This window comes from Aulonocara stuartgranti (genome assembly GCF_965226115.1).
Source record: "Aulonocara stuartgranti genome assembly, chromosome: 23".
Lineage (NCBI taxonomy): Eukaryota > Metazoa > Chordata > Actinopteri > Cichliformes > Cichlidae > Aulonocara > Aulonocara stuartgranti.
The window spans coordinates 27810256-27826505 of NC_138958.1; the positions used below are offsets into that span (position 1 = coordinate 27810256).

At 41.0% G+C, this 16250-nt stretch overlaps 1 protein-coding gene across 2 annotated transcripts in view; it reads left to right on the forward strand.

Annotated features, from left to right (window-relative positions):
• Positions 1–16250, forward strand: part of LOC309700313 (activin receptor type-2A) — a 76905-nt gene that overhangs the window by 26354 nt on the left and 34301 nt on the right. For both annotated transcript variants that reach the window (XM_082523829.1, XM_082523830.1), the window contains exons 2-3: positions 10495–10702; positions 12916–13049. In XM_082523829.1, coding sequence (XP_082379955.1) covers positions 10495–10702; positions 12916–13049 — 342 coding nt within the window. The remainder of the gene's footprint in view (positions 1–10494; positions 10703–12915; positions 13050–16250) is intronic.

Here is a 16250-nt window from a genome sequence, read left to right on the forward strand (position 1 = left end):
CCATTTGAGTAACAACGTGCAGTAAAAGGAGATGAAATACAAGGTTAAAACCTTTTTAACGTGTTTCACAACTGTTCCTGTAAAAAGTTAATGCTCCGGAGGTTATGTTCCGAGCAACAACAGCAGATCATTTAGAAGAATGCAGCCTTCTCATTGATTTCAATGAAAAAGAAAAAAATCAGTCATCCAGCAAAAATGTGGAGTCTGGCTCAACTTCTGCTGCTAAACAATAAGTCGGCATCCAGCAAAAATAGTTGATTGTTGATAAATCAGAAACTCGAAGGACTGAATTCCTGGAAAATGCAGACTGTTCAGTTGTGCTTGTCGTCTGGCCTGGGACATCTGTAATCTCTCTGGCAGAAAAGTTACAGTTACAGTCTCATAAAGTATATCCCAATGCATCTGTAGATTCTGTCAAACAATTAAATAAAGTTGCATATCGTGGGGACCATAAGGTTGTCTGATTAGGAACTAAACCCTGTAGATGGGTCTTGACCGAAGCCTAGCTAAACAGTCAAAGTCATACAGGCGTAGAGACTGGTCAGCAACAAACTGCGTGTTCTGAGGAATTTTCTTTTTTATTTTCCAACTGTTTGGCCAGTGCTTGCGGGAAGTACAACTGTCGATATGTGGAATTGGTTGCAAAGGTGGTATACTGAAGAGTTGTTGGGACCTTTCATTCACATAATAGGCAACCAATGACATAAACAATGGCGCACCCAAAATCTTCTTGCTGTTGCTTTGGTCACTAGGACCCTGCAACCTCCAGCAACCACTCATCAACCACTTGAGGAACATACATTTTTCTCTAATAAGAGGAGATTGCCAGGGGATCAGTGACCAGTGGCTTTTTGAAGTAAAGAAACTGTGAGTTATGCTTGTAAAATAAGATCAAATTAGAGTGTAATTACTGCTCAGCCGTACATGACGGTATCTCAATTTCTCACATTTGCATTGCTTCAGGCACAAAAGTGCATTTTATTGGATTCATTTAAATTCAGAACTAGATTGACTGAGTCATTAAAACTGGTCCATTTTACCATGTTTAACAGCCACCTGTGGAGCCTTTTCTTATAAATATGATTTACTTACACGTGGTTATACGTTTTCTCATTGCCTTCTGCATCTTCCTGCTGCAACTCTCAAACTCAATGTCTCTCATTTGTGTGCGCCTAAAGTGACCTTTTGGCCTCCTGACAAAAAAAGATTGAATTCTCAATGCGGACTACAGATGATCAGTAATCTCCTCAAGTCGCGGCGTCTCTGCCAAGTTTGGCATCTTTTCCATCCTCTTATTACGCTCTCTCTGTTTGCAGGGTTCTTTGCAGGAATATTTGCATCCTTAGTTTATTTCTCGCCAGTTTTATAGTTCTTTAATAACGGGGAGCTTAATTGCTGTGGGGATGGGATAACATTTTGGAATAACCACTAGCAGGCAGCTGTAGCGAGGGGTGAGGAGAATAGCCCCCAGTGAATTGAGAAGTAGGTCGAGGTGTTTAGACATTTTACTGAAATGTCCGCTGCTAAAGTAGGTCACGGTTAACCTTGATAAATCTCTCGTATGGATGGAAGCGCCCGAGTAAAATCCACTGTGGTCATTTGTGCTCACAAAAAGAGAGGAGAGTGTGAAAGTAGGAAGGAAGTAGCGTTGTTTTTGTTTTCTTCTTTTTTGACGGGGATGACCAATTAAACGTCACAAAAAGTGTTCCAAGGATGAGCTGATGCATGGACTCCATATGAAGTGTAAATGGATGGTTTTCTTTTCCTGTTTAACCTGCGTGAGCTTACCTTCCAGCATAACCTCCCTGACAACCATTACTATCAATTAGCCAGGCGTGTTGATTAAGGCTAAATAGCACACCGCTGCTTTTAGCTGCTTAATTTTCCCTCCTCCGTTCATTACTTTGCTGTTACTCTTTTTTTTTCCTGTGTTTTGGTTCATTTATCTCGACACCCTGACACTTTCATTTACTTCGTAATGAATTAAATATACGTTACCAGCGTCATCGCAAAGAAAGCAGCCTTGCATTAAGAGCGTCTGTAGGCCGACCGACCTCATCACGGGTAAACAAAGTGAGCCCGTGCCGCTTGTGTTTGACATTTCCACACGTGAGATATCTTTGAGGACAGCATCTCTTTATTGCCAGCATGTGTGTTTGTGGGTGGAAGCCCTGTTATTGTATGTCCTTGCACAACCGCTCGGTGACATTATCCACTTTAGTCAACTCTGAGCTGCAACTTAGTCAGAAGATTGATTTCTCTGCTTTATATCCTTCACATCCGCCACGCTACCCGGCAGCTCTCTTGGCCACCTTTGGCGCACAGCGCTATAGACAGCCGGCCTGTACTGTCACCTCATTTCAGAGGAGTGATTGATTTGAGCTCTTAACGGCTGTATTTACAACTCGGCGCTGTATTTGCAGTTCACATAGCTCGCAGCTCTTTGAGGCAAACTGTAATACCTGAATGAAGCTGTTGACGTGTTTCATGGGAGCTAACATCTCAAGAAATAATTCATTTAAATCAGATCCGCCATGACCCCTCAGAATCAGATGAGTTCCCTTTTTGTTTTTAGACTAATTACTGTAGTATATTTAATGAAGTCATGCAAATTTTGCCTCTATACTAAGAATATTTTCTGGGTTACAGGCCTTTGAAGTACATACAGTTGAGTTGAAATTCGGTCCCTGTTAAATTTGAGCATTTTGAGCCCTCGTAACTTCATAGACATACAAATCAACTTTAAACTCATTCCAAGTTTGAGCAGCAGTATCATAGGTTTAGTACTTTCTGCGCGAGTTTAATTTTGGTGATGTGTAAAAACAGAAGCACCCATTGGCACGACGGATGTGTGATCTGATCATTCACTCGAGAAAACCAAAAGTACATTTTTGGTTAAACTAAAAAAAGTCACCATGTGGGATAGGTGGCTGCTCAAAATAAGCTGTACCATCTGAAAGGTCTCCATGTTTTCTTTTTGTTTTTATGTTGTTGTTTTTTACTTACATTGACACCAGGCGCATCATCTGGCTGGAAACAAAAGAAAAAAGAAACACTGTAAGAAATCATGAGGTGAGGTGCTGATGTAGGTGCAGCACCCTAGTTTCAATACATACGTTTATAACATCTCTACATCATCATTGATATGTTTTTTTAAACCCTAACCCTTTTATTTGCTTTTGTTTAAGAAAAACTGTCAGCAATAAGTTGCGTAAAAATACCAGATATAGCAAAAATATTACAAATGAAAACTCATATGTGCAAATTGATATTTAATTTCTTTTCTTTATTTAAATTTGTCAAAGGTTAACTAAAACCTCAAAATTACAAAAATAAATAAATTCTGGCAATCATTTCGTGGTTCAGGCTTCACTGTGGCAAATTTCACCCCATTGTCCTTGGAAACTTGGAAAAGTTTCACACTATGAAGGGAAAAGCTGGCATGACTACATGTAACAAATCTTGAGTGTCCGTTTTTAAAAAATAAATTAAATAACAAAATCAAAAATAATGCTTTAAAATATATGAACAAAGTGTAATATTGATCGTAATTAAATCACTCAGATGCTGCCAGTAAACTTTCAATAAAGCCCTGTCCACATATAAGGCTATTTAAAATTACATTCAGAGCTCAGTTGCTTGGGTTACACGAAGACCTTAACATATTGTCCATCCCTATCAGTCAGCAGTATCCTTGGATCTCATTGGTATCCATTTAAGTAGCTCACCTCAAAAATGAGAGAAGTTGAACTCGGGATTCGCCCTTGTTGTGTCACTTGAAGACGCACAATATTTCCGTTTTTCTACCAATGCATTGTTGGCACAGTTCCAGTGTTATCCCCACTGGTTTAAGAACCACTTGCTTCATGGTGTTCCCAGTGGACACCTTATAGATGAAAGTGCTCCAGTGCTGATCCCAAGCACAGGAGCTTCCATAGCGAGTAAAAGTGTTCTATGACCACTTTTACCTTAGTTTTTGTGTTTATCCACTTGAAAAGTCCCCACTAACATGCTGTCGCTGATGGAAAACAACAAGTTTTTGTTCCAGCACGTCAACACAAATAGACTGCTGACACTTTGGCTTCAGATACCGAACCGAGCGTAGCGTAGCATAGCAGATGTTACACCCTTATTATTCACTCTAAGCCCTTAAGGTTCGATATTCAGATTGACAGTGTAAAGAATGAATGGAAAGCACCACAGATTTGGTCAAAAAACAGTTGGTCTCACAGCTGGAGCAACATTATTATCATTTTAGCCATTTTCAAAAAAGATAAAGTCAAAACATGAGTTGTTTAAGCTTCTCTTTGCCATAAACGGCAAGATAGCGGGTAGATTGGTGTTTGGTCTCACAAATCAACCTTATCTCAAACTTGTGAGCCATTTTTTTTTTTTACTCTCTTCTGGGCTTTATTTATCCAACTGGAGTGCACAAGTATGCAGCAATGTTTGCTCTGTGCTGAACGCTTGTTTTATTAAGACTTCCTTGTAATGAAGTTGCTTATCAGGCTGCCTGCACTCAGTGGAAACCATCCCATGCTTGATAGAAACTGCATTTTCCAAGCACCGTGACGTGACGTCCACGGGGGATCAGCGCTAGCACAGCTAATGCAGTCGCACCAGAAGTGGCTAATGAGCTAACCTTCCGCTTTACCTCGGCGTACCTCTCCATCATTAGCGCCTTCAGCTCCCACGAGAGGCCAGTGAGGCGAGTGGTGCATTCATCCCCATCTAGGAAGCAGAGAAATAATAGAAAGCAGGCGCCATACAGTGAACACTTAAACTGCTAAAGGGCTGATTGGAGTGGATAAGTGTAGCAAAACACCACCAGGGATTTTGCCATTTGTATTTAGATGCATGCGTAACATCATAGGTTATTCAAGGATAGGATCTTTCAGGGAAAGCATCAACTCGCCTTCCTTATCTGTCACTGCCTTCAGGGAATCTGCGGTTGGAAAATTTGGTCTTCCCACCTTTATTTATTTATTTTTTTTGGTTGGTTTTTGGTTCATCATTCTTCGCCGGTCAAAGAAAACAAATTTCCTTTCCTTTTTTTTTTTTTTTAAATTTTCCCCTCAACCTCCAGATGTGGCTTGGAACCCAACTGCAACCAAACAACAACCTAAAGGCATGATGGGATGTCTGAAGGGAGTGTTGCTTTTGCTGTGTTTTATGCAAATGTATAATGGCTGTGACAGGAAAACCAGGCTTTTCAACAACTCTTTGTCACGTATAATCCCCACTGCAGATGTGAATGTTTTGCTGGAGGGTGTCTTGGCAGGAGTTTGTGTTTTCAGGGGGAAGAAAAAAAAAAGTTGTTAATTTGGCCGGCTCAAGCATCGACATTTACCAATCTTGTTTACCTTAATTTGGCACGATCGCTGCAGTTGAGTAGGTTTTTTTTTTTATTATTATCTTGAAAAGGAGTGAAATGCACATAGATACAAACCTAGAAAGTTTTAAATGTGTTTATTTGTGGGAGGAGTAGGAGGGTTGGGAGGGAAAATGAAGACCGCATAAACCACACGTCAGATGAGGTAATCTTCCCCGTGGCGTTATTTCTGCTATAATGCACGTTAGGGCAAATTCCCTTTTTCCCCCCTGTACAGTCACATATCCGTGACTTTATTCCACTGTAGATTTTTTTCCTTTGCATCATTACACATTAGCATACTGCATACTTATTTTTCCTGTGCTTGTGTTATTTTTGTTTTGGGGGGGGGGGTTAAGGCTGAAAGGCAGTACGCAGTGTACATCTTGGCATTTTCTCTGAAGTTGGCTAGATGTTCCGTTTTCTTGTCAAAGCAACCTTTGAGAACAAACTGAGGTCAGGATAAAGTAAAAGAGCTGCAGCAGTTCGCAGGAAACTAAATTCTGATGTTTGTGTTAATTGCTGTTGGAAGCAGCCACCAGACTCCATTGACAAAAACAGCAATTTTACTCCTAAAGACACATTTACAATAACGAGTGTTTGTTTGGGTAAGCTGGGATGGTTTGGTTTCTTTGAAGTGGTTTTTGTACAGAAACGCCTGTGGTTCATGGGTGAAAGTAAAAAAAAAACAAAACAATTTTAAGAAATTCAGGTGTGTGCTGTTTTTAGGTCATTTTCTCTGTTTTACTTTTCCACTGGAAGCTGAAACCATTTTATTGCTCTCTGGGCTCCATTAACAAAAGTAGTAATTTTACTATTAAGAACACAGGAGTCGATGGTTTACCGCTGCCTGTTTTCCTTGCACCATGGAATGATTAGAACAGTTTTAAAAGCCTAATTTGAAAGTGAACCCAACACTAAATGAATACCAGTGGACAGGCAACCATAGGCAAAATAAAAAAGGATATAGTTCTTTGTTATACCAACTGTCTGGTGCTGGAGGAACGGCACTGGACAACAAAGTTGACTTCACATGCACTGTCCCAAGCCTTTTCTCCCAGTTTTGCAGCTTTTGCACCATCACGGCAAGGCCGAAGACATAACTGTACCATCATGTCATCGAATCAGAGACTCACAGATAGATGTTGCAACAATTTGAAAACATTGTTATTGTTGTTACAGTGGTCATCTACCAATCAGCAGACTTGTGTTTAGATTTCCATGTATGCCAAAGTATCCTCAAGCAAGATACTGACCCTCGAGTTGCCTGGGATGCATCTGTCAGAGTGTGAGTGTGTGAATGTTAAAATATATGTTCTTGTATAAATGAGTGTGTGAATGGATGAATAAGGAGTGGAGTGGGGGCCATAAATGGAAACAATAGCCCACTCTACAGAATAAATGCCTTATGTAACACAACATCAAACTAACATCCTCTAAGTCATGGAAACGTATTGATGTATCTTAAAGTCATTTATTGTTGGAATGTGCAGCTGGAGAATTGCTTTATATAATCCAACACCAACTTACACTGTATTGCCAAAAGTATTCACTTATCCATCCACATCAGTAGCTCAATGAATTGCAGCGTGGTACCGTGATAGGATGCCACATGTGAAAAAAGTCCAGTCATGAAATTTCCTCATTACTAGATTTTCCACAGGCCACTATTAGTGGTATAGCAAAGCAACTCAGCCACAAAGTGGTAGGCCATGTAAAATCACAGAGCGGGGTCAGCAGGTGTTCTGGTCGCCAATACTGCAGATCTCCAAATTCATGCGGCCTTCAGATTAGCTTAGAACCGGTGCGTAGAGAGGAATGTGTTTCCATGGCTGAGCAGCTGCAGCCTTACATCACCAAGCACAGCGCAACGCATTGGATGCAGTGGTGTAAAGCATGCTGCCACTGGACTGTAGAGCAGTGGAGACACATTCTCTGGAGTGATCAATCACACTTCTCCGTCCAACATTCCAATGGACGGGTTCAGGTTTGGCGGTTGCCAGGGGAACGGTACTAAACGATATTTGACTGCTTTGTGCAAAGTGTAAAGTTTGTTGGAGGGGGGATTGTGGTGTGGGGTTGTTTTTCAGCAGTTGGGCTCGGCCTCTTAGTTTCAGTGAAAGCAACTCATGCACTAATGCTTCAGCATACCAAGACATTTTAGACAATTTCATGCTCCCAACTTTGTGGGAACAGTTTGAGGATGGCCCCTTCCTGCTCCAACATGACTGCACACCAGTGCACAAAGCAAGGTCCATAAAGACATGGATGAGCGAGTTTGGTGTCGAAGAACTTGACTGGCCTGCACAGAGTCCTGACCTCAACCAGGTAGAACACCTTTGAGATGAATTAGAGTGGAGACTGTGAGCCAGGACTTCTCACCCAACAATGTCTGACCTCACAAATGCGCTTCTGGAAGAACGGTCAAGGATTCTCATAAGCACCCTCCTAAACCTTGTCTTTGAGGAAAGCCTTCCCAAAAGAATTGAATTGTACTGCTATGTAACTCATGGACATGCATTAAAATTGATTGCTGTAAAAGTTGCTGGTAACATTAGCTACCATATAGAAAAGTACAGTTGTTTAGTTTTTTTTGAGAACCAATTATTTCAGCTTTGCTCATTCAGCAGCCCCAACTATCTTTCTCCTCTCACTCCCTCTTTACTTGAGCCATTTCCTTTCAATCACGCAGACAGCACTTCACAGTTGCACCTGTTGCTGTGAAATAGTTTGGGGCTTCATGGGAAATGGATTTGACGAGAGAGAAAATGCTGTCGGTGCTGGTAAGAGGCAGCGTGACCTCGCCTGCCAGTAAAGTAGCCATTCTCCTCTCACTTCCATCTGCAGCTGTTAATGTCGTTGAAAAGAGACCTGCGACGCTTCTGGGGGACCTGGCTGGCATTAACTGGCTTTACTTAAGCAGCCATTTTATTGAAAAATACATGATATTTCTAAAGTTAACCTCCATTACGCAAGCTAAGCTCTAATTTCTGAAAGCTACTGTGACTGCAGACACGGTCAGGACTCTTCTCCTCTGCGACGTGATTTCACTGGCAGAGGAGAGCGGATAATGATCCCATAAATTGGAACATTATTTTCTATTTGTCCGCTTTTTTCTTAAATTACAGTGTGCTTTTGAGACATTAAAAGCAGCAATAAACAAAAGGCAATTAGGTCAAGAGCGCAAATCCTACAAGGGTGGAACAATTTAACAAAAACAAAAAACAGACAATTAAGAGTGAATTAAACGGGTATAAAGAGATAAATAACAAATCCTGTTTGTTTAAAAATGTCCAGCTAACAGCCTCTACTTTAGTGGCTTTTCTCACTCTTCATCCGAAAGGCCACAAATCTCACTAATTGCACATTTAGCAGCAACAAAAAACAGAAGCCATGTATCATTTGTATATCTGCTGAATGTTGACTCCAGAGTTGGATACCAGTGCCTCATTTTAATAGCTTTAATTGACTTATATAAACAGACTGAGGTAGCTCAGAGCCTTTTGACAGCGCACACCATTTCCATGTCTTTGAAATTGTATTTATCTGTTGTATTGTGGTCTGACAAAGATTTTCATCAATATGAATCCTATATATAAAAGCTTACAAGATTACCAATTGGTTGAGGCAACACTGATTGTCTCAAGGTGCTTTACATTTTAAGGTGGAGACCCTCCAATAACACAGAGAAAACCCCAACAATCAGATGACCCCCTTTGAACAAGCACCTGGCAACAGTGGGAATGAAAAACTCATTTTTAACTGGAAGAAACCATCAGCAAAACCAGGCTCAGGGAGGGGCAGCTATCTGCCATGACTGGCTGGGGGTGAGGAGGGGGACAGGACAAAGACACACTGTGGAAGAGAGCTAAAGCTTAATAATGACTAATGATTAAATGCAGAGTGGTGTATAAGCGCACACATACAACCTGATGAATAGACTTGCGAATGTTGTACCATGGAAACCTGGCTTTGTACAATCAGCGTCAAGTACTGTAGTACAAAGCAGCAGTATGGAGGCCTTGACACCCCTAATTTCTTTATATTTTGCTAGGAAAATACGAAATGGGTGCAAGCACATATGCAAAGATACAGGGAAATAGAGCATATAAGGCATATACACCTCTGCAAATATATTTGCAATCAGTGGCTGTCGGGTAACTCTAGCAAAGATTTTTGTTTTTTTGCTACATCTCGACAGCAAATGGCAGCAAGCTGGCTGTGGAAGGTAGAATTCAACAGAAATGCGTAAAACGAAAAGGAAATTTAGCATAAAGGAGCTCAGAAACTCTTTCGGTTTCATTTCATGGCTTAAAAACTGAATGGACAAATTTAGAGGACTAAGAGTCAATTTCTTTATTTCACTTTGTAGCAGCACAAACCAAATAATGTGGGAAGTAATCTTTGTTTCCTGTGTGTCTGGGCTGTTTAGCTTGCAGCGCCAGGAAGCAGGCAAACAGCGGCTGACTATCCTCAGACTTGTCAGCAGTCTAAACTGGACTAAATCTCTGACAGGTGATGAGAGGCAGCGGCAGCAATGCTAAACTGACAAGCTGTCATGCAGTTATTTCCCTGGATATCAGTTTGTTGCCTGCAGGCTTCATCCGCAGGAAATCAGAGTCCCTTTTATTTTGGCGGGGAGAGAAGTCGATCGTCCCTGCTCTGCTTTTGTTTGTGGACAGGAACTTTTGTTTTTTTGTTCCTCCAGTAACTGCCATTTTTATTTTTTTAACGCTTTTATTTTTCATTGGTGTATTGATTCAGAGGCATTCTGGGAGTCCACATAGAAAAGTACCAGAGAAGTGAATTTTTATTATTGAGAAATGTTTTATGACTTCACTTCATTTTATATGTGGAGGCTGTAAAGAAATGTCCTTCCACCAGTTATTGATACACAGCTAAATTATCTTCTTTGTCAGTGACAAGGAAGGAGAGCAACTCTTACACCTCGCAGCCACAGCGGTTGTAAATTTCCTCATTCAAAAGTTTCTTTCATGAGTGTTTGAGACTTCACCTGACAACATGTTTGATAGAGTAATTTATCTTCCCCTGCAAGAGTCAACAATGCTCTTCTTCAAATTAAAAGGAAAGAAATTAAAGAATAACCTCTTTGTCCTCTCCAGGCGCCATCCTGGGACGCTCAGAGACGCAGGAGTGCGCCTACTACAACTCCAGCTGGGAGAAGGAGCGGACTAACCGCAGCGGCATCGAACCCTGCTATGGCGAGAAAGACAAGAGGCGGCACTGTTTCGCCACATGGAAAAATGTCTCCGGGACTGTGGAGATTGTCAAGCAGGGATGCTGGTTGGATGATGTCAACTGCTACGACAGGTAAGCAGGAAACATTTACGGGGAGGGTAAAAAAGCATTTTAAAGATATGCTGAACAAATATGTGAGTTTTACTGCTTTGGTGTGGTCAGCTGTGTGTTAAACTGCCATTTATTGTGGCTGGACGTGGCTTTAGTTGAAAGGTTGAACATCAAACAACCAATCAACCTTCAATCATCATCCAACCTGCCAATTATTCTCTCTCCCTATCCACCCACCAACCAATCGACAACACTACCTACCTAACTACCCAACCAGCTAGCCACCCAATCATTGACTCTATCAGTCAAACAAATTACCCTCCTACCAGGCAATCGACCAGACCCCCTACCCACCAACCCACTCTGCATACCAACCAATTATTCCAATAGTTACCTGCCCACTGCCACCCTGGCTTCCTACCTATCAACTAACCACCACATGTAATTACCACTACACCTGTTTATCCGCCCACTTACCTTCTTACATTGCTACCTATCTAGCTTTTCAACCATCACACCTGCCTACCCACTGAATCAACCTATCTATGACACTTGTGTATCCACCTGCCTCCCTCCTTTGTTTCCTTATTATTTCCTTATTATTTTAATATTCATTGCACTTCAGCTTCCAGTTTGCCTGCCTAATATCTGTCTAACATGAGAAATTAAAGAGGGAAAAAAAAGCAAAATTTGGGGGTTGTTTTATCTGATAAAATTGAAGTAGGTCACATGACTTTGGTTTAATATTGAGGGGGAAAAAACAACCATCTAACTTCCCATTTTGGTTTCAGATAACAGTCTGGCTGAAGTAACAGTGCAAAAAGGAAACAAAGAAAATTTTTTTTGTTTATTTATTTATATTATAATTCGTCTTTGATTACCACATGCATAACATATTACTGGGAAAGCGGAGTGTGTCTTAGTAGGTACTGTGGACTAAATGACCTGCTATAGTCATAGTATAAGCACACAGCAAGCATCATTGATGGGCATGTAGGGCAAATTTGGATTATTTTGAACTGCGAATCATGCATAGCTACTCTAATAGGGTCCAAGAATAAAAATATGGATGTTAGCAGAATAGTCCCACTTTAAGATTTACATTGTTCAAACAGTGCAGTGGTTTCCTAATAACCTTCCCACGCCTGTCTAAACTTTAAATAAAATACAGGACACTGTATAAAAAACACTGAGTATATACAATAAAGTGGCTTTATAAATAGCAAGCAGAATAGCTCATGAAGTCCAGTTAAAGTAAATAAACTGTAGTTTGATTACATTTCTGTGTATTTACATTTGGGTTTTCGCATCCAGCAGACTCCCTTTAACCTTAAAAACATAAGAAATCTCAGCTGATGATTTTAAGGGAACTTTCTGCTGTCACTAGAAGGTTGCATGGTATAAAATAGTAGTTAAATTCCCATCAGTAAGTAACAGAATACGGGAAATATCAAACTTTAACCAGACATGCGTGCGCTCTAAGAGGGTGAGCTTTTAATGGTGGCAGGGGTTGTTGCTGAGAAGCTGCCCATTAATTTCTGCACTGCCTCTGAATCAGGACAAAAGCAGCAGCCTCAACTCTAAATACATTTAAAATCACCTTGAGCATAATTTGTGTCCCTGTGTGAGATTCCACATCCAAATGGCTGCATTTTAATTACCACGCGCGAGGGAGCCTGAACCACAGCGTGAATTATGCGTCCACATCCAGGACGGTAAACAGATGATGATGATAATAAGAGATTATTATAGTTTGTCCCAGAGTAAAGCATCACCCTGGCCGCGGATACCGGTTTGAGCCAGTTCTGTTTTCCTTTTTGATTCCCGAACGATAAAGTTGTTGTCGGATGTGTAGCCCGCACAGTTCGGGGTACCTCTGCTCAGACGGCGCCGCCTCACCTCCCTGGAGAGTCCAGAGCAAATCGAGGGCGGCTGCCACTTCCTTTGGCTTTTATCTGATGGCTGCGTGAGTGTGAGAAGAGAGAGCAAGCGCGATTGTCGGCGTCCATGTTCGCATGTGTAGGAGTTATTTTATAAATGTTTTGTTTCATGTCCTCTGTTGCAGCAGCGAGGGAATGGAAAGCGGTGTTTGTTTGTTGTGTGTGTTTTCTTTTTTTCTTTTTTTTGCGTAACGTCTCCTGGAGTGAGTGCATGTTCAAAATAGCTCCCATGTCCTTTTGCAGTGCATGGAGAGGATTGAGTGTTTCTGATTTCCACCTCTGTGTCCTCTGCAGTAACGAGTGTGTGGAGAGGAAGGAGAGTCCCGATGTTTTCTTCTGCTGCTGTGAAGGCAACATGTGCAACGAGAGGTTCCTGTACGCCCCTGAAGCGCCCCCGCAGAGCGACCCGCACCATTCGACCGCCTACAGTATGTACAGTCCAGCACGCTCACTGAAAATGACGACTTCTCAGCGGGCGCAAACGCTTTCTTTTAGTCAGAGCTGCAGTTTGTTTGCTAGGCTTGAGCTTAATGCTTTAATATATGTTTAATGAGTTCCTGGAAAGTTGTAAGTTCATGCTATATGCTATTAATCTTTTCTGAGTTACAGGCACTCGAACTGCACAAGGGTTGGTCCATATTTGGCACTGAGCATCAGCCAGAGCTCTTTTCAATGCTTGTTGCTTTTACTCACTTCACTGAACTTTCGAGGGGAGCATCCAGTTGCTGTGTTCAGTGCATTGTCCTCATCTGCCGGTGTACACTCAGATCTTGCTTTGATCCTGAGATATTTTTTTTAGGTTTATGAAAAACGTATTCAGGGCTTGATCCCTGCAATAGGTCCAAACTATTATATACAACATGCGGACATCAATACTTCTCATTATTAGTAATGATGTCTTAATATCTATTATCCATATTGCGGTTGAGATGCCTCTTTGGTTCATCAGTCAGGTGCTCTCCGGTAAGGCGCCACTTGACTTTGCTTTTTTGATTTGAGTGTAGTGATGTGAACATCCTCTATTTTTGTAAAACAACATAAATAGGATGTTCAGTGTTTCTCACACTGTGGGACCAGGAGGAAAATATGGAGTAAAATTAAGTGGAATGGTAGCAATTGGCTGGGTCTTTTTGGAGTGAAAAATCATATTAAGAGTTTTAACTGTCATTTCAATTAAATTCGACTTGGAACTTTTTTTAAAATGTCACTGAATGCGAAGCAGTCACACAGGCGTAGAGATGAGGCTGTGACTCCCTGGCAACCTCTGGTCACTGAGGTAAAATGTGTATTCCTCCACCAGTTGCCGAGCGGTTGCTGGAGTTTGTTGGTAATCATTACCATGAAATCGATTGTTTTAGTGAATCATCCTATTTGCAATCTTTTGCTTCCTTTGGCTAATAGCAGATCGCTATGATCGCCTATAGTTTGCATGAAAGATCGCCAATTTGTCTCCAACTTCTTGCTGAGCAATAATGAAACTTCAAAATAAAAAAGTGCAATGGAAACAGAACACATAAAAGTGCCTTACTACTTACTGTTTCAAATGGTGCAACTTTTACTTTGAGGTCAGAAGATACCAGCTTCACCACCACTCTGCAAGCAGTTGGCAAGTGTTTGCAGACAAGTCGCCATCTTCTGTGCAAACAACAGGTGACCACCTGCTGCAATCGCAAGGTGGTTAGTGGAGCAGCACCAAGACCAAGTAAAATTGTGTCTGAAAGATGCTGCATAAATAAACTTGGAGAAAAAACAAGGGACCAAATGGCAACAAGCAGACTCCCGCAAACAACTCACCAACTTGTCAGGGAATCTCTTGCAAATGGTTGTTACTGGGGATCATTGACTGGTCTCATAGTCGAGCACAAACATACGAGCGTACTGAGTAATTTGTTATTTTTTAGCAACCTGTGGTGGTGGTCGCCAGCTGATCTCTACGCCTGAGTCAGTGGGGCATTGGAAACACTCAGGCCAACCAAAATGTGGTGATTCACCTTACAATAGCTCTGTTAGTGTGTTTCTCCATTCTTTATGTATAATATTTGACTATATTAGAAATGTCTTTTGCCCCAGAAGGAATTTTGGCTAGAGAATGAACCTGGTATCAAAATGTAGATAAGAAAAGGAGTCCTTTCATATACTGTAACTTGTTTTGAGCAGCCACCTGTCTCCCATGGTGATATATGACCCTTTGAAGTTCACCCAAAATACACTTTTTGAAGTTTTCTCCAGTGAAAAATCAGAAAACAGATCAAACATCCAGGATCCCAGTCCTTTTTTCCGTTCTCTCCATGTCACAGATATTATATCAGTGCAGTTTTGCTATCAAAGCTGTGAATATATTCCGTTATATCAACTAATCAGCTAATCTCTGATAGAATACCCATAAGTGTTTCGAGGGCCTATGAATTTACAAGTATTCATACTATCGAGGTAAAATATTTCGTGAAAAAGATTAAAGTTATAATACACACATATTAACTGATTGTGAGGCGCTCACGGCTTGGTTTGATTGGTTTTATATTAAAACCCCAACTTATCAACTTCGTACCTCAGTACTTGTTTGGAAGGTTATTTCTAAAGTTATTCCTATCAACTTTGTTTCTATAGCATGGCTCATGAATAAAAAAATATACCTTAAGCAAACAATCAGAAGCACATACAAGTTATTTCTACAGTCTGGAGACATCCGGGCTTTTATTTTGAAAGCCTTACCTTGCACAAAGGGTGTGATGTAAGAAATTATGGAGGGCTGCCATCAACTGAGCTTCCTTCCAGGTGTTCAGGGCTGGAATGATGATTAAAAAGTGAATACAGGTTTGAGGGAGGCATATCTGGGCTTTGTGTGGTTCTCACCTGCACTAAACGAAGCATCGGGAAAAATATTTAAGCGAATATGTGAATCATTTATTTGTAATGAAGTGGAAATATTGCAAAAGATTTCACATCAGTATGTATTCATGGTTCTGAATATCCACTGAGCTTAGTAACTGATATATTATAGAAGAATATAAGATCAATGCATCCCTAAGAACATGATTCAGACTCCTTTTTTAGCCCATTTCAATGCAATGGAATTTATTTTAAGAAACAAAAATGTTAAAAAAAACAATGTGTTTACCTCCTTGAATAGGAATGGAAATGAGACATTAAACTAGCTTACATGTAAAGTCCAGACAGCCTCATAATGTGGGTTAAATGGTGAATGTAAATGCAGCAATGCTGATGATATCAGCGTTAAGTGTAGTGGCTCTGCACAGTAATGAATGTGGAAAAAAAATTGAGCGAAGCATGAGATCAAGTAGGAAATGAAGACTGACCACAGCTGGGGCAGATCTGCGACCTCCGTGCCAGTCCACATCAGCTCACAGCTCAGCTGACACATCTATTGGACAGCGTCATCTTATAACTCGGCTTTAGTCTGCTTTCATTTGCTGCTGCCACTGCCCCTGCAAGCTACTTGGCAAACCCACCTCTGCCCATCTCCACCTTTCATGCTGTATTCGGCTAAAATCATTCCAAATCTGTCAACTATCCTGTGAGGGAGTCACGCTGCCGATCTTAGTGGAACTATGCACCAATTGCTATTTTCTTCTCGATAATGACACTCTGAATTAACTGAACATCGGGGC